Source organism: Amphibalanus amphitrite, unplaced genomic scaffold, assembly GCF_019059575.1.
Source record: "Amphibalanus amphitrite isolate SeventyFive unplaced genomic scaffold, NRLGWU_Aamphi_draft 000525F_arrow, whole genome shotgun sequence".
Lineage (NCBI taxonomy): Eukaryota > Metazoa > Arthropoda > Thecostraca > Balanomorpha > Balanidae > Amphibalanus > Amphibalanus amphitrite.
In genome coordinates, this window is record NW_024882019.1 from 138596 (window position 1) to 161718 (window position 23123).

A 23123-nucleotide genomic window follows, 5' to 3' on the forward strand; every position below is an offset into this window, starting at 1 on the left:
CCATCTTGGCTGGCTAACGTGTCTGCGCTTGGATTTCGAGCTGCATTGCTGTTTTGCCGATTTATTTGGCGATCAGGTAATAACAGTAGTATGCTGAATCATAAAGCCACATTCATGGAAAGTACTGAATCCATCTGCAGTAGCGTATAGATGAGAACGGTTGATGACTTTGGGTGGGGCGAACATGGCGCACCCTGCGCTGTTTCTGTAATCACATGTCCGTATGTCGCCTAGCGTAGCTAATTATAATTTTTATTTTATAATTTGGTTGTTAAACGCAGTAAGGCTTAAAGTGACCATCCCACCTTAACATTAGTTTTGAGTTGAGATAGCCAAATTGGTGGCCATAGCCTGAAAATACCAGTTTGGGCACACACAACATCGAAAAATGCTTTAATTTGGGGATATGGCATTTCAAACTTGCGGTTTTCGGATTCTAAGGGGCTAATGCATTGGAATATCCCTTAAGAATTTGTGACCTCAGTGCAGATCTAGCGATTTTAGATATTTTACTAAAATGTTTGGTAGCATGCGGTGGTATACGCCGCCCAGACTGCAAAGTATACGCCGAGATCTTGTCGGTGCGGGCTTGTTCGGCTGGTGCGGATTTTGGAGTGGTGTTGTGTGGATTTGGTCTGGCGCGGTGCGGATTTGGCTTGCACCTTGGTGCGGTGCGGACTTTGCGGTATTAGTAGGTATATATTAGGTCCCGGGTCCGAGTGGACAATTGTGACGCTGTTGATACAAATATGTAACAGCAAAAAAATTTGGTTTTAGGTTAGGTTAGGTTGTAGGTTTGTAGGTTTTAGGTTGTAGGTTTGTAGGTTAGGTTAGGTTAGGTTGTAGGTTTGTAGGTTGGTAGGTTGTAGGTAAATAGGTAAGGTTAGGTCAGGTTTGATTATGTTTTTTTCTTTTATTTCCAAGACATATAAGTATCATTTTTGGATTCAGGATGTCAAATAATGTAAGAATATGAAAACTTTATCTTTTAACAGTCACTCGGACTCAATGTATTCCTTTACTGACTTCGCTTGGTCTTCTTACCCGGCCGGGTTCCCTTGTTGACTGTTCTTTGGAAAGCCCTACAAATGCGTGCCAGCCACAGTGACACACGGTGACAGACCAAGTTTTTATATTTACTCTACAAACTAACGATTGGGGCAGAACAAATCCATTCTTGCCTCGGGAATTATCACGATGACGTCATTAGAACTAAGACTGGTTGCGGTGGTGATTGGTGATTGTGTGCTATATATGTCACATTTGCGAACAGCTGGTTTGGATTGCCAATCAGCATGCTACTTTGGAATGACGTAATTGGTTTTACTCATACAAAAGTTTGTTGGGGCGATTCATTACTCACCATACACATTTCATATAATAAGTTGTTTTTCTACCCATTTGACAAAGAATTGTTAGGCTCATTAGTGAGTCATTAATCTCCTAATTGTTGCAGTGTTTTCTTACCCTCTTTACAAAGTAAAGAAATATGTTTCATGGCTTTGGATGAAAACTCTCATTGTTGAAAATATAATGACTGCCTGCTTCAAGTGAGCAAGGTGCTGAAAAATATTTTTTGCATTAATAAGTGAGCAAACTGTAAAACAAATAGTTACATTGGTTAAATAAATGACTAATGAGCATGGGTTACAATCTGCTAATACTCTAAATATGGTGTAAACTTAAAGTCGTCCAGTTGAAAAGTCTCAACTCTTCAAAATTGTAATGTAAACATTATATATACCGCCATCCTCATATCTCTAAACTTTGCATTAACCAGCACCCTGCTGGGGGGTGTTTGAACACACCACACCCCCCTTGTGATTTTTCGCGAATATCTCAATAACGGCGGCGCTTCGCGCCGCCGTTTTTGGTACACCTTATCATACATCAAGTCTACACATTTTATAAAAATTTCAGACCAAGGTCATTCAAGGTCAGGTCACCAGGTCACTTGAAGTGACCTCACCTCATAAAAAGTTTCAATGTCTGCCATAGCTACACCAAGTGACCGATCGCTTTGAAACTTTCAGCGATTGATAAGGGTAACAGTATCTATAAAATTTATATCTCAGAATTTTGATATCGGTGACTACTGACTAAGGTCAGATCAATTTTGCGACCTCCCCATGATAATTTATAAGTCAATGGAAGAAAATTGAAATGCGCCTCTTTTAGACAAAATACATTATAAACACTCCCAAACACTGAATTACAAGTGTTTTAGATACACTGATCATGAAAATGGTGTCCGTGACCCCTATTTATGCCCCTGGCCCTGAGGTCATCTCAGGTCAGGAATGGTGTCTAACAGTTTTTCGCAAATAACTTTTTGTTACCGAGCCCAGGGTTCACTGCTACCGTTCCCCTCCTCCACGGACCCCAAATACAGGAATACTTACACAGTGGACTATATTTACTGCCCCGTTATCCTACCGCCTACTGTTCCCATCAGTAGGCAGGAGCAGGACGAACAACCGTACCCAGCGCTCCCACTGTTACCATCAGTAGGCAGCAACAACCTCACCTGTACAGAATCGTCCACTTGCCCAAGCCGCGGTTCTCCGTCCACGCACAGCTGACAGCACTCCACGGGTCACCACTCACTGCGGAGCTGAGGACACGACTGGCGCGGGCCCGCAAATCTGACCTAACATGACCTCGGATCGTAGTGGGCCGACCTCACGTCCAATCGCAAACCGGAGTCGCAAATGACGTCATAAACCCAACTCCACAAACACACGCAGACAGTAATGGCGCACGATATACAAATATGAAAGACATGCTCAAGGTTGGTAAAAATAAATCCATTCAGGCAATGTGTTGATTGGCATTTCTTTGTATAGGAACTTTGAATCCGTGAGTACTTTTGTGGTAAACCATCAGTAATCTAACTTAATTAATCCGACTGCATAACACTACCCCCCCCCTAACGTTCTTCGCCCACGAAGAAGAAGAGATAGGGAGAGAGCACAAAAAAAACGAGCCATTTCATGCACCTAGGACCGGTGGAGCCACTCGGGCAGCCTATGCAGGAGACGGTCGTACCCCTCCTCTGAGAGGTGGATCCCATCGCGGCCGTAAAAACGATTACTAGAATCGCTGACGACGTGCCTCCTTCTTTTGTAGGTTGTGAGAGCCCTGCCGACAAGCCAGTGCGTCGCCTTGTCGTGGAAGTTGGCTAGCGACATTCTCTCGGCGTGGAACGCCGGGCACTGCTCCCACGCCCTTCCGGTGTCATAGCGGAGGCGGGGGAGAGGGCCTACAATGTCCACCTCCGTGCAGTGCTCGAGGACAGCGTCGATTACTACTGTTATATTGTCTTTTAACACAGCCAGTTGTCGGCGCCTCCTCTCCGGGTCTCCGTCTGGATAAATGTCGTTACCTGTCATCCAGATGCAAACTCGACCCGTTGACAGCCTGAAACCTTCAGCAGCGCAGCGCCAGTCTTGCAGCTCCTGGGCGATGCGACGACACAGACGTTTCCAGGAATCTCCTCCTCGGGTGCGATTGAAAAGGAAGTCCGGGCTGGACACGCTCACCTGTGCATCGCGCGCGATAGAATCACCCAGGAACAGATGGAGCCTTCCGCCGTTGTCATCGGGGAAGGTCGACTCTTGTGCCGCCAGCCACTGCCTCTGGTCCGGGTCGGATATATCTAAGATGTCTTCCCAGCTGTCGACGTTTGGCCGGTCCATATGCCTGGTTATAGAGAAAAGAGAAAAAAACAGGTGCTAGAACTCTGGGGGTCTAGAGCGTTTTGCCCATAACTGTTTGACCAGACACAAACACACGCACACATACACACGTGCATGCACAGTCCCACACTATTTACATGCCTTACAGAACGTAATCGGCCAGACGTACTGGCATCCTGCGAGTTCTGGACCGTGTACTCGGGCGTGAACCACCCGCGGAACTGTTCCCTGGACCCGCGTTGTCCGTGTCCCCGTTAGCATCGGGAGACTGGACTCTGGGATCCGCTGACTGGGGTGGTTGTATATCCGCACTCTCGGAGGGGCTCGTACTGGCCACCCCGGGGACTGAGTTGTCGCTCCACGTGAAATGGGGAGACTCTGCGTGTTTCCACAATCGGTTGATGTGAACTACTTTCGCTTTCCCCCTGGCTGTCCGAATGCGATACGTGACATCGGAAAGCCGGTTGATGATCACATAGCCATCTTCCCAGTCAGACATGAGTTTAGGACAGAGTCCCTTTTTACGCCGGGGATTAAAAAGCCATACCTTGTCACCGGGTTGTAAAACAGATTGACTCGCCTTGGCATCATACCGAAGCTTCATTGCGTCGGACTTCAGCCGGAGGTGTGATCGGACCTGTTTGTGAATCTCCCCGAGGCGGTGCTTCAGCTCTCGCACGAAGTCTTGACATGAGTCATGCCTCGCATCGGTAGGTGGGGCGTCGGTGATCAGATCGATGGGGAGGCGCATCTCTCGACCAGTCATCATCTGAGCCGGAGTGTACCCCGTGGTTTCGTGCTCTGCGGAACGATAGGCCATTAGGACCATAGGTAGTTTCGTGTCCCATTCATCTTGGCCCTCTTTGCAGAACTTGGACAGTTCCTGCCCCAGCGTTCGGTTGAAGCGTTCGACCATGCCGTCGGACTGCGGATGAAGGGGCGTAGTCCTCGTCTTCCGTATCCCCAGCAACCTGCACGACTCTTTGAAAACGGCGCTTTCAAAGTTTCTTCCCTGGTCGGAATGGAGCTCGTTGGGCATTCCGAAGCGGGTGAAGAAGTTGTCCACCAGCACTCCAGCCACGGTAGTGGCTTCCTGGTTTGGTATGGCGTAAGCCTCGGGCCATTTGGTGAAATAGTCCATTGCAACGCATATGTACTTGTTGCCATTCGCCGAAAGTGGTAGGGGACCCGTGATATCTACAGCCACCCTTTCCATGGGGGCTCCCGCAAGGACGAGCTGCAGCGGTGCTCGCTGAACGGTGTGCGGTCCCTTCTTGGCACAACAGACGGTGCAGACGCGGCACCACTCCGAAACATCGTTCCGCATACCAACCCAGTAGAAGCGCTGTCTGAGGCGTTGTAGAGTCTTCTTCACACCGAAGTGCCCACCAGTCGGCGCGTCATGGTGTTCCACCATCACCCGGTGCCTGAGTTCTCTTGGAAGCACCACCAGCCATCTGCTGGTCACGCCGTCAACAGACTCCCAACGGCGCTCCAGCACGCCATCGTTGATCCTGAGCATGCTCCACTGCGCCCAGTAGTGTTTTGTGGTGGGACTTGCTCCTGATATCTCGTCTGCTGTGGGTCTTGAGCTGTCGACGCGTAGGTGTGACAGAACTGGCGAAATGTCTGGGTCCTGTGCTTGGGCACTGCGAATGTTAAAGGCACTCGACGGAGCGGTGTCCTCGTTTTCCTTTCGAGATGATTCTATGTGGGTATGTCGCGATACCGAGAGGGAATCATACTTCGTGCAGTGTCGGCAGGCACCGTGACATGGTCGCCTGCTGAGGCCATCTGCATTCGCATGCTTTGTTCCAGGTCTGTAGGCAATCTCGAAGTCGTATTGCCCCAGACGCGCCAACCAACGAGCTAGCTGTCCCTCTGGTTCCTTTAGGGTTCGAAGCCAGCGAAGTGCCGAATGATCAGTTCTCACAGTGAAGTGGGCCCCATACACGTAGTGATGAAAGTGTTTGATGGCTTCTACGACAGCTAAGAGCTCTCGTCGTGTGACGCAGTAATTTCGCTCAGGTTTGGATAGGGATCGACTAAAATATGCGATGACCCGTTCTCCTTGGTCGGAGTTTTGGGATAGCACGGCCCCAATGCCGCACGCGCTGGCATCGGTGTCCAAGATGAATGGCAGCTTTGTTTCCGGATAGGCGAGTACGGGCGTACTAGTAAGAGCTCCTTTGAGCTTCTGGAAGGCCTCTTCGCATGAGGCGTTCCATTCGAATCGTTGTCCTTTTTGTGTCAGACGGTGCAATGGAGCTGCCAATTCAGCGAAGCCCTTCACAAAGCGACGGTAGTAAGTGCACAGCCCTAGGAAACTGCGTAGTTCGGTGATGTTAGTCGGCACCGGCCACTCGCTGACTGCCCGCACCTTGGCTGGATCAGTAGAGACACCTTGTTCGGACACCTCGTGCCCGAGGTAAGCCACTTTCCTTTGGAAGAGATGACACTTCTTTGGGTTCAGCTTCAGGTTGGCTGCGCGGAATCGCTGGAAGACCTCCTTCAAACGTTGAAGCTCCTCGCTGAAGGTGTTACCAAACACGATGACGTCATCCAGGTACACTAGTAGTGATTTCCAGTGAAGACCCGCCAGCACCGCCTCCATCAATCTCTCGAACGTTGCCGGAGCATTGCAGAGGCCGAACGGCATGACTCGAAATTGCCAAAGGCCGCCTCCACACGAGAAAGCTGTCTTCTCTTTGTCGTGTTCTGCCATCTTCACTTGATGGTAGCCAGACTTCAAGTCGAGTGTCGAGAACCATTTTGCTCCAGCCAGAGCATCCAGCGTATCGTCGATCCTAGGCAGGGGGTATGAGTCCTTCAGGGTGATCTCGTTCAGGGCCCGATAGTCGACGCAGCATCTCAAGGATCCATCTTTTTTCTTCACCATCACCAGCGGAGAGGACCACGGACTGGCTGACTTTTCAATCAGGCGTTGTTGAGCCATGTCGCTCACCAACCTTTCGGCCTCCTCTCGCTTCGCCAGTGGGATACGCCGAGGAGGGATCTTGATGGGGCGGTGGTTGTTTGTTTTGATGTGGTGTTCCGTCAAATCTGTAGATCCCAAGTCATGGTCACCTTCTGAAAAGATGTCACTGTTCTCGAACAGCAGAGTCTCGACCTCTCTCACCTGTGCATCCGTGAGGGTGTCACTGCAGCGGCTGAGCAGCTCCTGGACATCATCGGGTAATGCTACACCTCCTGTATGGGTTGAATAAGAGCCGTGAACAGTAACATTTCCACATGAGACATCCTCACCTGTTCCGATGACTGTGCCCGGTTTAAGTCTGATGTGTCTGTCGGAGAGGTTGCCGATCAGTATTGGAAGGCGTGACTTGTTCCTTACCAGAGACCTTCCTACCATGATTCCGTCGGCCAAACCACTTGCACCCTCAACTAGCACTTGGTGGCCATCGATTGTGTCCAACGACTTACACTCCACCAACTGTTCTGTTCTGGGCGGGATGCGTACTTGTCTACGAACTACTACACGGTACGTTTTGGGAGTGTCTTGCTGTGTTTCCGTCAGTGGAATCGTTGAGTTGTCCACCTGAAGTGTCATTTTTTTTCAAATCCAGTTGGCAGTTGTGGGCCGACAGATAATCTAGGCCAAGGATGCAGCGTTCTTCCAGCTCTTCCGCCACGAATACTGCATGGCGTGATGTTTGTTTACCGAGGGCCACTTCAACTTCCACGGGCCCTCTCAATCCAGTGCGGCGTCCCGTTACGTCACAGAGTCCCCCCGGCACTGATGGAGGGTCCACACCGGGTATGACGTCGCTACGGACCAGTGTGCGATTCGACCCTGTGTCGACAAGTATCGACATCCGCCGGCCGCCAACCCAGCCATCCACCCGCACACAGTCAGGGGGTTCTGGTCTCCGGACACAATCGTGGGACTCTTCAGCGCCGGCCGACCGCTGCCCCTCGAGGTCGACCCTCATTCGTTTCCCTGACCACTTGAAGACCCAGAGGTTGACATCCTACTGGGTTGTCTGCAGTCTCGTCTGATATGACCCATTTTGTTGCAGTTCCAGCATGGCCCCAGTCCCACTTGTCTCCTGTTGTCCAGACGTCCTGCCGGCTTGCGGTTCGCAGCTTCAAGCTGCTGGATCCGAGAGAGAATAGCATCGAGCTTCGTTTCCAAATTCGATGGACTCTGTGTTTCCACACTGGCTTGGCGGTTGCCGAAACCACTGCTCTGGCGGCTATGTGATGATTTGAGGGAACGTCTTAGAGACTCGTATTCTAGGGCAGCAGCTAGTGCGTCGCGCAGGCTGCTTGGTTTCGCCTGTCTTACGGTCATTTGCATGTCCGTGTCTTCCAGGGCGTCAATAAACTGATCACAGGCGACTGTCGCCCTGAAGTCCGGCGGAGCTCCGGGATAAGCCAAGTGAGCAAGTCGATCCACGTCCAATGCCAACTCTTGCAGGCCCTCGTTGCCACCACGGGTTCGGTTCCTTAGCCTGGCGCGATTGAGGTGCTCCTGATGTGCAGATCCGAAGCGCTGCTCTAAGACATTTGTTAATGCTTCATAATTTTCCAGGTGATTTGGAGGCACACATGCCAGCACTTCCAGTGCCGGACCTTTGAGACTCGCGGCTAATTCAACCGCTTTCCTGTGTGTGGACCACCCGTTGCTAGCCGCAATGAGCTCGAACTGCGCTCGGTAGGCGGCCAATGAAGCCGATCCATCGAAGTCCTGGGGTTTACGCCCTACAGCGTCACCTTTAGGAGCTGGTTGATGATTCTCGCCCCCATCTTGAAGAACCCGAGTTGTTGCTGTATCAACAGCGACAACAGGATTCCTGTCCTGGCGAGATGACGCGACCAACTCCCCCAAGTCCCTAAGGATGGATTCGATGTTGTCCATTCTCTTGCCGTAGGATTCGTGCAGTTGTAATGCATGCTCGCTGAGCTGCTGTTTCACCACCTCGGATACTTGTTGAAGTGTACTGGCTTCTTCCCGAGTTCCAGTCGTCTTTGTCTCCATCTCCGCCGTTTGGCTTCGTGTCACGCGTTTGTCGTCAGTCATCATGCCAAGTTTGAGCACATCGATAGCTGGAATCAATAGGTAGGAACACCACCGGCGGTATCAGGGAGAAACAGGAAAAAAAAAACTTCTGACACCAGTGTTACCGAGCCCAGGGTTCACTGCTACCGTTCCCCTCCTCCACGGACCCCAAATACAGGAATACTTACACAGTGGACTATATTTACTGCCCCGTTATCCTACCGCCTACTGTTCCCATCAGTAGGCAGGAGCAGGACGAACAACCGTACCCAGCGCTCCCACTGTTACCATCAGTAGGCAGCAACAACCTCACCTGTACAGAATCGTCCACTTGCCCAAGCCGCGGTTCTCCGTCCACGCACAGCTGACAGCACTCCACGGGTCACCACTCACTGCGGAGCTGAGGACACGACTGGCGCGGGCCCGCAAATCTGACCTAACATGACCTCGGATCGTAGTGGGCCGACCTCACGTCCAATCGCAAACCGGAGTCGCAAATGACGTCATAAACCCAACTCCACAAACACACGCAGACAGTAATGGCGCACGATATACAAATATGAAAGACATGCTCAAGGTTGGTAAAAATAAATCCATTCAGGCAATGTGTTGATTGGCATTTCTTTGTATAGGAACTTTGAATCCGTGAGTACTTTTGTGGTAAACCATCAGTAATCTAACTTAATTAATCCGACTGCATAACATTTTGATAGAGGCATGTTAGAGCGGTGAAAGCGCCTTAGCTGTGTTCAGCTCGACGATATGGATCGACTGATATGCAACATGACCCTTTCCGGTCAGGTCATGACCTTGACCTGAGGTCAAATTTTCAAGTTGACCTTTCAAGGTCAAGTTATAGTTCATTCGATGCGTCTTGACGAGAGGAACACGATGCCGGTAAAAGTAAGCTCGTACAAGGCTTGGGTCAAAAGTTATTGCAGAAAAACTGTTTCCGAAAAAACGGCTATTTTTGCAGTTTTTGCCCCCTGCAGGCAAAACCGTTGACGTTAGGTCAAATCTGAGAGAATCACTCAGAAAGGGCGTTAATAGGGCTATCGAATGCGCTTTTCCGCGGCGCTGTAGCTCTATTGTTTCCCGAGTTATGCGTTGGCTTCCTGGAAATTGTCGACATTCGACCTGGAAATCGCCGAAATTTTGCCTTCAATGACCTCTGGTGACCTGACCTTTGACGGTTGACCTGACCAAAAAAGTGACCGAAGTGATTTCATCATTATTTTTGGCGCTCTTTCGAACGCCGCCTTCCGCGTATCGCTACGTGGCCCAGGAGCCGAGTAAGAAGGGGGGGGGGGTGTTGAAACAAACACCCCCCCCCCCACCCCCCAGCAGGGTGTGGAAATCCAGGACCCCCAGCTGGGCGCGGGTTAAGATACAAAACTTTTGACGTTACTGCATTTCAGTGTTTTTTTTTCAATGTTTTTGTGGCTGTGATCATTACTTCCGCTGTCATGGTGTCCTGCAGGACGCACACATGTTCTCCATCCTGACCGCCACGTGCTCCGGCAGGTTCACATATTCCCACGCTGACGACTATGACGGAGACGACGCTCAAGTTTGGGCCCGAGTGGCTGCGCGCCCTGTCGCACGGCAGCGGCGGCGGCGGTGGCGGCGGACCGGGTCTTGGCTCGCCACCCGTCAGTCCCGGCTCGATGGTGTCCAAATACAAAACTCCCGAACACCGGTAAGTAGGGAACCGGAAAGAAAAAGGGTCTCAGGGTTTGAAAGTGAAGGCATGATCCGTCCTTTGCACAGTCTTGTTTGTGTCACTGTTTCATTGTTTTTTTTACACTTTCTTTCTCATATGTATATGTCGGCTGTTAAAAAATCTGACCCCCGACTGACCCCACCACCTCCCCGGCCGACCTGCGGCAGCTATGGCCGCGAGGAGATGCTCGCTCTCTATGAGAAGGGTATCGTGGCGCCGGACGAGATGTCGCAGGACGGCGGCGTGTTCGTCGAAAAGTGCCAGCCGCCGGTGGCCTTCAGCAACGTGTCCGAGGAGGAAAAGGTGAGGAAGACGAGGGGGCGTGACGCTGAACGCAGTCCAGTGAGTAGCGCTGTGAGAGGGAGAGTAGTTTGGGTGTGGAGAAAAGATCTCCCGGCTGCAATATGCTTGGAATTCCAATAACTGCAGATGGAATTACCTTTCTATATTTTTTTTTTTTTGAAAGATTCGGCGTTCTATGTGTAAGACAATCCATTTTTATAGATGCTTTCTTGTTGCAATGAGGTATAAGAATTGGGAAGAAATTGACCAAAAATCGTAGCCTCTGCTTTTCAGTAGGGCTGAAGAAGGAATGATTTGCATCAGTGATGATGACGTGGCCAACAGGAACCCTTTTGACCTCTGCAAACTTTTCCTGTTTTACCGGAGTGTGGGACATAAAATACCACATCTCATCCATGCCAGAATGATCAAGCTATGGGGTCGATGGAGTTAATTTCATAGTGTCTGAGAAAAACAAGCAAAACAAGGAAATGTCGTTTTACATGGATGTTATATGGTTAAAGATTCATAACTTTTAGCTGTTGTTTTGAACAGGCGAGAAATGGGCAAAAATAATCTGGTGAAAGTTAGAAGAGGTAACAATATTCCCGACTTTATTTCGGAAATAGCTGATGTGACCTGTTAGTACCTTGGCCTGGAGCGCAATACCACCTTTTCCTAGCCAATTTCGGCGCCCAGTTATCACCGACGTCCGCTGAGTTACGACAGCCAGTGGTCACAGTCCATTACCCCAACGGTGTGTGTGTGTCGGTGACTGTATCGATTGTCCTGTGGCTGGCCGCCGGCCACAGGTGGTTGGTAAACACGTGGTCACGTGAGGAAGCCAGACAAGGGTGGCGGGAGCTGTGTAACATCTGGGTCGGATGTAACGGAGTTACACAATAAATTGGGGCTTTTATCATTGACACCAGCAGAGCTGTCACTGATAAAAAAAGATTTGTTATGAAGTGTATAAAGCGCAGCTGCTTTGGTTAAAAGGTCAAAGAACTGTTAGTGCCGTGCGTCGTGGAGTGTAAGATTGTTAAGTCAAAACAAGATAAGAAAAAGTAGTATCATTATGTCATTGTGGGACAATGCGGTGTTACGTAACATTGTTTTTGTTCTTTTTCTCGCCCATATTCCTCGGCACTGGTGCTCACTGCTTGGACATGGCAAGTGGTCAGCGCATGTACATACGTTCGAAGTGTGCCCGTGTGATCTGGTATTTCTTGTCACTCTACTTCCAACACGCGTGTCTCACGCTTTCCTTCCCTTATCCCCACCCTCAGATGGCCTGGAGCTCCGGCGTCAACAGTGAGGCGGTGCTGCGGCTGACGGGCCGCGGCGGCGGGCCGGCAGCGCGCGGAGGGCGGGGCGGCTCCGTGGACAGAGGCAGAGGACGCGGCCGCGGCGCCAGCTTCGGGTTCAGAGCCGGATACGATGACGGCGATGACATGGGCTACGGCAGGCGCGACCCAGGGCCGCCCGGCTATCTACGCGGAAAGAGCTTCGAAAGATCGCACGTGAGTTGGTGGCTGGGATTCGGTGTTGGTTGGTGTCAAGCTTGTGTTACTAGGTGTGTGGTTAATATGCGATATCTGCCCCTAAACACTGAACAAAGATATCAGGTGTCTATCTTTCAACAGGCTCGTAACTCCCACACCTCGTAAAACAACAGGTTTATGACAAAGCCCTCAACTCAACTAAAATCCCTTGTCAGATAATGCAGCTTTGAGGTCGTTCAACCCAGCTACCGACCCCGGCCACTTCACATGCATTTATACCTAACGACCCCCTCACCTTCCTTGCCCGTGAGTGCTAACTGCATCGCCCCCTGTCCCGCGCGCAGAGTATGTACGACAGCGGGGAGCGGGCCGGCTGGGGTGACAGGAACGGTCTGGACGCCACATCGCCGCGCAAGGAGCTCGGACGCGGCTCAATCTCGGATAACTGGCGCAGCCGCGAGCCGGCCGGCGGCGACGACCGGTGGAGGGGAAAGATGGCGCCCAGGCCGGCCGACAAGTGGGGTACGTGCCGGGGAGGGCAGGGGATCGGGGGGAGGGGAGTTGGACGCGAGCCAGGGCTCTGATGGAGAAGCATGGGACGCCTGCAATATGTTATCTGGGTCCTTAGTCTGGCTGCAGCCAGACCTCACCCGTTGAGTAACTGTTACGTACAAACCGGCCTAGAACGGGACACATTTTACATCTTATAACATTTTTTTTCTTAAGATCCAATTAAGCTCTCGGTTCTCAATCAGTTGGTAACGCTATTTTTAGGACTAAGACACTTATGCCCGGGCGGCACTAGTCGATTGTTGTTACACCTTTTGAATCCCCAATGCCCGCCTTCTGTTTTATTATCGCGCTACGGTAGAGTATCAACTACCCGTCAACATAATCTTGACTGACTCACTACACTGAGTGTCCCTCAGGCATGTCTCGGAGTGGCGGCGGCGGCAGCTGGCGGGGCGAGTCCGGTCTGGGGGCTCCCGGGCAGCGGCGCCGACCAGACGACGAGCGGCGCAGGGAGGAGCTGCCCGAGTGGTGAGCAGGAGAGACATTCTAGGGTGTGGGCCAGAGTGTAACCCACGTGGCGCCACGTGGAGGCTAGCTGCCAGCCATGGCGCCCGGCCTCCGCTCAGTGACTGCTGGCTAGTTGCCAGTCTGGCGCCAGCGATACCCGATATAAAGCTAACGATACGGATGTGCTTAATACTTTTCTCGGGTGGAATTCTTTACCGTTACAACTTACAGGTCTACAATATGATGGATAGGATGGTGGGGAGATGTTGTGTTAGATTTTACGGCCGTAACCGTCCAGTGTCCAGCCACTTATCAAACCACATTGGTGCATACTTTATGCATTTGCTGCAGTTTTGTGTATTTGAGATTGCTAGATAACGTTTTTACCGTGGGGATTGTGGTTTTGTGCCGAGCTGCCTGAGATTTGATCTCTGACACCTGTGTCTCTGCCGCAGGGCCACGGAGTCTGGCGGGGCCGGCGGCAGTTTCGACTCCAAGGGAGAGTTCCACGGCGACTGGGGAGAGGACCCCCTCGGAGGGCACCGGGAGGTAGGTGTCCGCTCCCACCTCTGCTCTACCACCCCGTACACGCTAAAAATAATATCCCTCGGCAATTGATAATCTGAAGAATGCATTGCAAGCGTCTGGTCTGCGATTTTTTTCGTTGGGCTCAACTGGTAATCAGATGTGACATGAAACGTTCGTCATCCGCCTAGGGATTGGAACGCCTCATTAACGGAAATTTGTCATGCCCTACACATCAGAGGCGTTTTAGCGGGCTTACTGCTGTAATTGCAGACTACACCAATCTGTTGCTTTGACTGTGTGTCCCTTTCGCGGTCCGTTGAATATTCATTGTTGACCTGCCAACCCATGACCGTCGTCTCACCCCTGAATATCGCTCTTCGTCAAACACTAACTGTGCGCGTGTGTTCGGCAGGGCTCCTCGGGCGCAGAGGAGCCCAAGTTTACCGAGTCGGACCGCAACCGGTCGGAGGCGAACGGTCCGCCAGGCGGCGGCAGCTCTTCTGGACCAGCTAACGCCAACAATGACAGAGGTGAGCCTGAGCGACCCGGCGGGTTTCAAAGTGAGATTAGCGGTTGCCATTGCAGGGCTATGAGCCGAAAGGGCGATGGGGACGAAGGGAACCCGGTGCCTAGATTGAGATCTGGGGGAGGGGTCGGGTAGCTTTACGTTAAGTGGGCGTGGCAGATCGCTTAGTGGGAAGGCGGTTTATGTCTGTTTATATCCAAAATAGAGTCAATAGGAGTATTTTGATGCGGATTGACTGATGGAGGCGTTAGAACTTGCAACGGAAATCGGTAGCGTGACGTGAAATCCTAGACTAGCGGTAAATACAAGTTACGCCAACAGGCTGCACTCCACATGTGTTCATATGTTCCCTGTGTTACATGCACCAGAGGAACACCTTAACTGACACACCGCTCCCCTGCACAGAGCCGCCTGCCGCCGAGCCGACGGGCAGCGAGGAGCGGCCGGCGCCGCCGCCAGCCGACCCTGCTCCGGCCGCGGCTCCGGCTCCCGTCCCGGCTCCCACTGCGCCGGGGCCGCCGAAGGAGCCGCCGCAGCCGCCGGCCAGCAGTGAGGCGGCCAGTATGCAGCAGCTGCAGGAGACGGCTAATAACCTGGTGGCCGGTCTGATGGAGGATGAGAAGGAGACGACGGCGGGAGGCGGGGGCGGACAGCCGGCCGCGGTGCCCGGCCAGCCGGCGGCTCCTGGGTCCGCCGTGGCGCCCGGCAGTCCCGAGCGAGACCGGCCCGAGGGCGCCGACCAGTGGTTCTACACGGACCCCCAGGGACAGGTGCAAGGTGGGTTGCATTTCCGACGGCATGGGACAGATTGGCATTCTAACGCGGCGAAGCCACATAAAGCTTGCGCCATGATTGTGTGCCTTGTATAGTTTCGAGTATTCTTAATGCTGTATTCTTCATGTTTGTGGTATCATTATTTGACATATCCGCCAACCATCAACACTAGATTCGTTCTCAGTTCCTGTATCGCCTTGTGATATCTGCTTCCTCTATTGCCAGGCTCGTTCACGTCTGCGGAGATGCTCGAGTGGTACCAGTCGGGCTATTTCCGGCCCAACCTGCTCGTGCGCCGCGGCTGTGACGACACGTTCAGCCAGTTGGGGGAGCTGGAGGCGCTCTGGGGACGCGTGCCGTTCGCGCCGGGACTGACGGCGCCGCCCATCACGGTAGGTGTGCCGGTGAAGTGTGCCGAGAGTGTCCGAGGCCGCGCTACATGATGGGTAACGGGATATTATTTTAACGGCTCATTGGTGTGAGACTTAGGTTGAGGTGTGAATTCAGTCATGGAGTGATAACGGCTGTCATTGTATTCGTTGCCTAAGTTACTTGTGTTAATTGTATGGGTATGTATGTATTGTACCTATATATAAGTGACTTGATCCCATGGAATATTAGAATAATGAATGACTCCAAGTAATGATGCTATAAATGCCTGAGTCTGCATGGATGATTTAAATGAATGAGAGGCGAATGACTGACTCCAAATCCGCTGACATGTCTGAACCGGTACGCCGGCGTGTCTCCACAGAAGGCCAAGGCGTCGGCGTCCCCGGCGCTGCCGGAGCTGGACGGCAACATGGCGGCGGTGCTGCAGCAGCAGCAGCTGCTGGTGGCACAGCAGCAGCACCAGTTCATGCAGCAGCAGCTGCGCCAGCAGGCGGTGGCGCAGGCGCTGCTGAAACTGCAGCAGTCGGCAGAGTTTCGCGCCCAGCCGCCGGCGCAGCAGCAGCAGGTGGGTGCCGGGCGGATACCGTCCCAGGAGCTGCATAGACCCGTGGTTTGACCCCAACTCGGGGCTGACAGGGGATTATTGCGTTTCAATGCTTTTGGGGATTAATGAAAACTTGCGAACTTTTTTAATATTACTTATGCTTAAAGACGCATTACATGGCGTGTGCTCTTGCCATGTTATCATCCTTTCGCTGGTTTAGCTGTCTACCTGTGATAAGCAAACTTTGCATCCTGTTTTTTTTTTTTTTTTGTTACATGGTGATTTGACGGACTGTTGTTTTTGTGTCACAGATATTGTCTCAGTACCTGATGAGCCAGCATATGGCTGAGCAGCAACAGTCGATGCTGCAGCAGGCCCCAGACTTCTTCTCTCTGCAGGTACTGATGTGAAACGTGATTTGAAACGTTTTCATTTGAAAGAGATTGTCGCACTGCACTGCTTTTTCATTAGCAAACTGTTTTTTTTTTAAACTGTGATCATAATGATTAAATTCAATTTCGTTGTCATTATGTGATAATAGTTGATCTTGAGGTCATTACAGTAATCTCCCCTTTAGCATCCTGGCCCTCCCGAGGCCAGCTGTGTAACGCCCGTTTGCCTCTGTTCTCCAGCAGAGTATGCTGGGGAAGCCGGCCGTCACCCTGGCCGGCCCCGGTGTCCCGGGTATGCCCGGCCTGGGCGCCATACCCGGCATCCCCGGCCTCCCCGCCATGGGTGTGCCGGGCGCCGCGCAGAACTCGCTCCAGCACCTACTGCAACAGATGCACCAGCAGCAACAGCAGCAGCAGTCGGCTGCCGTGCCGCCGCCGCCGCAGCCGGCCGTCAGCGAGCCGGCGCCGGCGCCCGCCAGCCGCGCCTCGGACAGCTCGCCGGACCCGATCCAGAGTCTGATGCAGCAGCTGTCGCGGGCCGGCCAGGCGCCGCCCGTCTCGGGCGAGTCGGTCTGGTCGGGTGGACAGCCGTGGCCGGGTGCGCCCGGCACCGGGCCCGCCGGCGGCTGGGCGTCGCGCGAGGACGCGGCCGCCGCCGCTGCTGCTGCGGCTGCTCAGCGACAGCAGCAGGAGCGGAAACTGCTGGAGGAGGCTGCTGCCCGTCAGCGGGAGGAGCGGCGCGCACTGGACGAGGCGCGCCAGAGGGAGGAGGAGCGACTGCGCTGGGAGGAAGAGCGCCGTCAGCAGGAGCAGCAGCTGGAGGAGCTGAGGCGACAGGAGCAGGAGCGGCAGCGCGCCGAGGAGCAGAGACGCCAGGAGGAGGAGAGGCAGAGGCTGGAGGAGCAGCGGAGACAGGAGGAGGAGAGGCAGCGGGCAGAGGAGCAGAGACGGCAGGAGGAGGCACGGCTCCTGCAGGAGAGGCAGCAGCAGGAGGAGAAGCGGAAGCAGGAGGAGGAGGCGAAGCGCGTGGAGGCGGCGCTTCGCGAGGAGAAGGAGCGGAAGAAGCTAGAGAAGAAGCGGGAGGAGCAGCGGAAGAAGGAGGAGCGGCAGGCGCAGGAGGAGGCGCTCCGACAGCAGCAGGAGGAAGAGCGCAAGAGGTGAGAGCTCACTGAACATACTGCTCGGTTTACCAGGTAACGGTTTTGCTGAAATGCTTCCTCAGTGTTGTTTGTGTTTACTGTAATTGAAGTATTGAGCCTCGGTTCCCTGTTATTTCTATCGTCTCCCCGAGTTTGTCGAATCACAAGGACTGAGTGGTGCCTCTTTTAGAGCCGCTTTTCGCTGTGCTGTTATGCGTCTGATGTTTCGGGGCATAGTTTGGTTGGAGAATGTAATCATCTTTCTCTGATGCTTTGTACTGGATTGAACGGAAAGTCAGGACCAGGCGGCTATTCGCCTCCTTATCCCTATTCTCTCCCGCTAACTCTGCTCTGTGTTTGCAGGGAGGAGGAGCGTGTGCGTCTGGAGGAGGAGGAGCAGCAGCGTCTGGCGCAGGAGGCGGCCCTCCAGCGGCTGCAGGAGCAGCAGGCCCAGCAGCAGCGCGTGCAGCCGGCGCCGCCGCCGGCCCAGCCGGCCTGGTCCAGCGGCCAGCAGCCGGACGCGCCCAGCCTGTCCGAGATCCAGCGGCTGCAGGACCGCGACCGGCGCGAGCGCGCGCACCGCGAACAGGTGGCGGCGCAGCGGCGGCGCGAGCAGCAGCTGGCGGCCACCGTGCAGCAGCAACAGCAGCAGCAGCAGAAGCTCAAGTGGGCCGCCCAGCCGGCGCCGGTGGAGGAGAGCGTCAAGTCGCTGGCGGAGATCCAGGCGGAGCAGGCGCGGGAGCTGGCCAAGGTTAGAACCAGGACTAGAGACCATTTAAGGCATGAATGAGTTGATCGTAATTCGTAGGTGTGCGATAGTACAGCGGAAATGGTACTGGCAAGCCGCAGAATGGTGGTGGTAAGCTTGAACCATAGGGTGAAAGGCACGTGTTCATAAAAAAAGAGCTGGAAAGATGTACACGTAGGTTATATTGTACGTACAGCGTAGGCCGGTCAGTGAAGGCAGATGGGCTTAGCTGTGCCTGGGCAGTAGGTTGAAACGTTTTTTCATGTTTTCAGTTGTCCTATCATGTTTTTTGTCAATGACTGGTCTCCACTAACCGATATTCCGCACCTGTTCTGTCTGCAGCGTCAGCAGCGTGCGCAGGCGGAGCGTCAACAGCAGCAGCAGCAGCTCACGTTCCAGCAGGCAGGTGTCTGGAGCGGCGCCTCCCAGAACCTCAGCTGGAGCAAGATGGCAGCCGCCACGCCGGCGCCGGCCGCTGCCGCCCCCGCCGCAGCTCCCGCGCCGGCGGCCGCCCGGGCTCCGTCGGCGGCTGCCAAGGCTTCCGACTCCGCGGCGCAGCCGTCTGCCTGGGACGGCTCGGCTCGCCAGGGCACCGCCGGGCCCTGGACCGCCGCCGTGGCCAACAACAAACAAAGTACAAGTGAGTCCACCGACGCTATGGGTTCTTGATATTATGCTTGTGCTGAAATTGCAAGAATGGCTCCAATGTAAGGTTCCCGCCAGCTCTGGAAAGGTCGTTTTATGCTTTTTTTTTTTGCTCGCGAATCGCGAAGGACTGTCAGAGCGTTGAGAGCGAGACCAGTAGTTTGGCGCAGTGCCGACAGTTTTTACTTTTTACCCGTCCACCTAAAGGGCCTATCCTCTGCCCCAGGCCCGGCGCTCACAGTTTTACTTTCCTGTCTGTGTATTAACTCCCTCCCTCGTCCCGCAGACTCGGCGCCCGCCCCCGGTGCGGCGGGATTCTGGGAGCCGGCGGCCGCCACCGGCGCCGGCAAAAAGGGTAAGGGTCAGCCGACCGGCCAGCCGGCGGCGGCGCCCTCCAAGAAGAAGGCGCAGCGCAACAAGGCCGAGCAGCAGGCCGTGATGAAGCTGTTTGTGCAGGAGGAGCCGGCCGATGACGGCTTCCACGCCTGGGCCACGGCCACGCTCAAACGCATGAAGGCTGACGTGGATGGTGAGTGTGCGTGGCGCAAGGCTGCGGGGGGTGGTGTGTTTGCGCGTGGGAGGCGGGGAGGTTCGTTACCTTATGGTGCATATATGTTGGTTACTTGCAGCTTTACTTTGTAGTACGACGTCCCGTGAATTATTTAGTCGGGTGACGCGTGACCAAGTCCATAAATCATGTTGCAACAGGCTGGCACGTTAAAATCGTGTGAAGTGTCGTTACGTGCATGGATTTTCTTATTCTCTAATTTACGGTGAGCTGTCTTCATTCCACACTGATCGTATCCAGTTGTCACTGGCTGTCGTGTTATGAATGCGGAGATCTCGATAGACTTCATGGTGTCACTTTCCTTTCAATCCCGATCTTTTTCTTTGTTTTCTTTCAAACTGATGTAGAAGAACGTGTGATTCAAAAAAGAAATGGGCTACAACATAGACCTCGACGTCTTCTTCCAGAGCCCAGACAACCTTGATTCTTGATTCTTGGTTAGGACTTTTTCTGTCAAACGTTTTAGCCCGCATACCAGCAGCTGCTTAGTACTCCCATACCATCACATATGTAGAATAGGGATGTTTATCAAAGTCACAATAGCCTTGAACGCTATGTAGCCAATGCTACAGCAGGTCGATCAAATGGGGAAGTCGGAAATGGAAATTAAAACTTGCTAAAGCTTTTAAGTTGAAAAAGAAATTTCGCCTTGCAAAACATGCTTCTGCTGCAGTCACAAATCTGTTAAGATGGCACGTCATAGTCGGTGCTATTTTCCTATGTTGGACGCTGTCTAAAAAAGAACTAATAGGCCGTGTCTGAATGACAGTTTTCCGTTCATGAATGACGGAAAACTGAACTGGCGCCGTATGATTCCACCTTGCGATGGATGCGGAAATTATGCCATGATGAGACTGGCCCCGGGTGAATTCTGTAGGTAAAGTGAAGCCCAGTCCGGTACGTGAGAACGATGCCAGCGAAGGTCATTAGGTCGAGCACTTTCTGGCAATATTGGCGACCAAGGAACGGTTTATCGATCGCGACTGAGCGGCTATTGGCTCCGCCGTTGCAAGTAGAGTGCAAGTGTTGCCCAGTTTTGCAGCACACCCTCGATTGGATTGCACTAGGCTGGTGCTAACGTGGCTGGTGCTAGGCTGGTGTTGCCTCTGGCCGGGGTGGTTTGTAATCACCGATAGTGGTGCGTGTCACCACTTTGACGTCACGCGTTACCGGCTTATCACCGGTAGCGGACGTTGGGACGTCATCAGTGCGATATGGTATCGGAACGCTGTTTGCCGGTCGTAATGCATCCTGTTAACTGTTCGGCATATTTATGGTCAATGTTTTCGCTAGGCGCTACCCATGAGGTTTATTGATGACCTAAGATGATGGGGGGGGGGGGGCTCATCTATGGTTGAGACACTGCCTCCATGGCGATACGTTGAGAGACCGAAGATGACTCACCGACTAATATTTCGTTGTGTTTCGTAAATTTACTTATATAAATCTTCCCCAGATGCGAGCATTCCAGGAACGGCTTTAGCTGGTTTATTTGGTCACTGGAGGTCTAATTGATCGCCATTTATATGCTCAGATCGACTAGAAAGTGGACAATGTTGGGACCAGACCGGACACCTTTGGACAGAGCATAGGAAGTAATATGTTGACACGATAATTACATGTTCGCAGTGCCGACGTTCATCGGTTTCCTGAAGGACGTCGAGTCGCCGTTCGAGGTCAAAGACTACGTGCTCTCCTACCTGGGCGAGAACAAGGAGGCCAGCGAGTTCGCGCGCCAGTTCCTGGAGCGCCGCAGCCGCTGGAAGAACGCCACCAAGCGGGTCGAGAGTGACGACATGTACGGACCGGCGCGGGCCGTCAACCCGGCCTCGAACGAGTTCCAGGAAGCAAAGGTGAGCTAAACGTCGGGGACGGGGGAGGCATTTTGCGTGAAATGAGCTGGTTTGTAGTAGCTGGGTTAGTTTAGTGAACCATGGGCTATTTGTAGTAAACGGGCTATGATAGCGATGGGCTAGTTGCAGTAAACGATATTGACCCGCTACGATCCCCAGGAACCGTTTGTAATAAATATACGTGTTGCGTGCTAAGCAGTTCACTCGTATTCACCGGTGTTCTCTCCATTCCGCAGCCAAAGGGTCGCAAAGGCAAGAACAAGAACCGGGCGGTGGACAACAGCATCCTGGGCTTCTCGGTGACATCCGCCGAGGGCCGGCTGAACGTCGGCGAGCGAGAGACCATCAACTGAGCCGGCGCGGCGCGCGGCTCGATCGGCTGTGGCCGGCCGACGCGGCTCAGGGAGGCGGCGCGGGCGGCCCAGGGGCGCCACTGGCCTCTGTGATAGTGCCGGTCGGAGGCGGCCGGTGGGGCCGGCACAGCTAGTCAGGGCGCGCCCCGAGCCCCGCGGCGCTGCCCGTGTGACAGGGAGAGGGAGGGAGAGCACGCGGGGTGGCCGGCAGCCAGATGCAAGGTCCAGGTATGAGTGTTTTATAATTTTATATGCGTCGAATTAGTCCTTGTTTCCCGCGCGCGTGTTACTGAAATTTTAGGGTGGCTCAGATGGTCGTGTGGGAGTGGTTGTCGGCAAGTGGAGTGTTTGTGCTGTTCAGAGACGGCCAATATTTGGCTGTAAAAGTGGTCTGTGGTTGCGAGTGTGTGCCTGTGGGATCCCGTGTGCGAGAAGCCTAGAGCTCCCACAAACTGTGAGCCAACATTGTGTGATAGAAATGAATGACTGGGCATAAGGAGCGTCTTGCCGTGCGATAACTGAACGACGAAGCGTGCAGGACGCCGGATTCATCTCAAGGACTTGTTGCTCGCGAAGGTGGAAGTGCATAAGAGTATTTAAGTATGTGCCAACTGTGACCTGAAGAGTGCTAGTGCGGGGCGGCGCGTCTTGTGACAGGGACGCTGCGTCGAGAGCGGTGCGATCTGCGTTCAACACTGTGCAACTGACTGAGTGATAGACCGCCAGCCTGCGGGCCGGGGCGGACGGGTGTTGTGCGCGCGGCGGTGTGTGGGCCCTGCTCAGTGATGGTCCGGACGGAGCGGCGCGCCTGGCCGAGGGATGCCTTAGAGAGGCCGCCCGGCGGACGGTGTGTCGGCCACATTTTGTAGAAGGCGCACGACGCAGACGCCGGGCGGCGGCGGACGTTGGTGAATAAAGGGAGACGGAGACATTCAGCCGACTTTTGGGGAAGGAACACCAATCGGGTAGGAAGCCAGACAGATTATCTGGAGACTGTCTGGAGGACTAAATATCAGGAGAACTGTCACAAAATAATGCTGTGTGCGGAATAGGATACCCTGCTGTGCGGAAGCTGGCAGGCGAGCGTTCGGTGCCGGTGTTGTGACGACGTTATGCGATATGTTAACCACAAGCAACAAAGGCTGCGTGCTCCTTTCAGGCGCACGGCACGCTACGCGATGCCACTCGAACATGTGAAGGAAGGGCGAATGGATGCCAAATACCGATGTCCCAAGATTGGAATCAATTTGAGAGTTTGACAAAGTTTATGGCGAGCTGAAACTGGTAACAGAACACCGGAACAGCATTTCAAAGATTAGCCCAAAGGGAGGGGATGATTATTATCTTCACTGCAGTTCTAGTTTTGTGTGTCATGCGGTTCCGAACGGTCACAAATGGTTGTTGCATGA

The 23123-nt window shown here is 53.4% G+C and overlaps 1 protein-coding gene across 2 annotated transcripts; it reads left to right on the forward strand.

Moving 5' to 3' along the window:
* Positions 1 to 22643, forward strand: LOC122393237 (GRB10-interacting GYF protein 2-like). 2 transcript variants are annotated; one of them, XM_043389088.1, is made up of 18 exons: positions 1 to 76; positions 10246 to 10420; positions 10612 to 10747; positions 12016 to 12249; positions 12576 to 12753; positions 13161 to 13272; positions 13707 to 13800; positions 14192 to 14309; positions 14711 to 15082; positions 15305 to 15471; positions 15834 to 16037; positions 16328 to 16414; positions 16649 to 17565; positions 17911 to 18298; positions 18638 to 18935; positions 19227 to 19469; positions 21138 to 21361; positions 21598 to 22643. In XM_043389088.1, the coding sequence occupies exons 2-18, from the start codon at positions 10272 to 10274 to the stop codon at positions 21712 to 21714; spliced, it is 4038 nt and encodes a 1345-aa protein (XP_043245023.1). In that variant the 5' UTR covers positions 1 to 76; positions 10246 to 10271; the 3' UTR covers positions 21715 to 22643. The 2 variants fall into 2 exon arrangements, with proteins under 2 accessions (XP_043245023.1, XP_043245024.1); XM_043389089.1 differs by having other exon boundaries at positions 16652 to 17565.
* Positions 22644 to 23123: the final 480 nt, after the last annotated feature.

Excerpts from the sequence above, each read along its gene's own strand:
- LOC122393237 (XM_043389088.1), top strand. The coding sequence starts at position 10,272 with ATGACGGAGACGACGCTCAAGTTTGGGCCCGAGTGGCTGCGCGCCCTG. Across the intron at positions 10,748-12,015 it reads ACGTGTCCGAGGAGGAAAAG|ATGGCCTGGAGCTCCGGCGT; the intron begins GTGAGGAAGACG and ends CCCCACCCTCAG. Across the intron at positions 18,299-18,637 it reads AGGCGCGGGAGCTGGCCAAG|CGTCAGCAGCGTGCGCAGGC; the intron begins GTTAGAACCAGG and ends TTCTGTCTGCAG.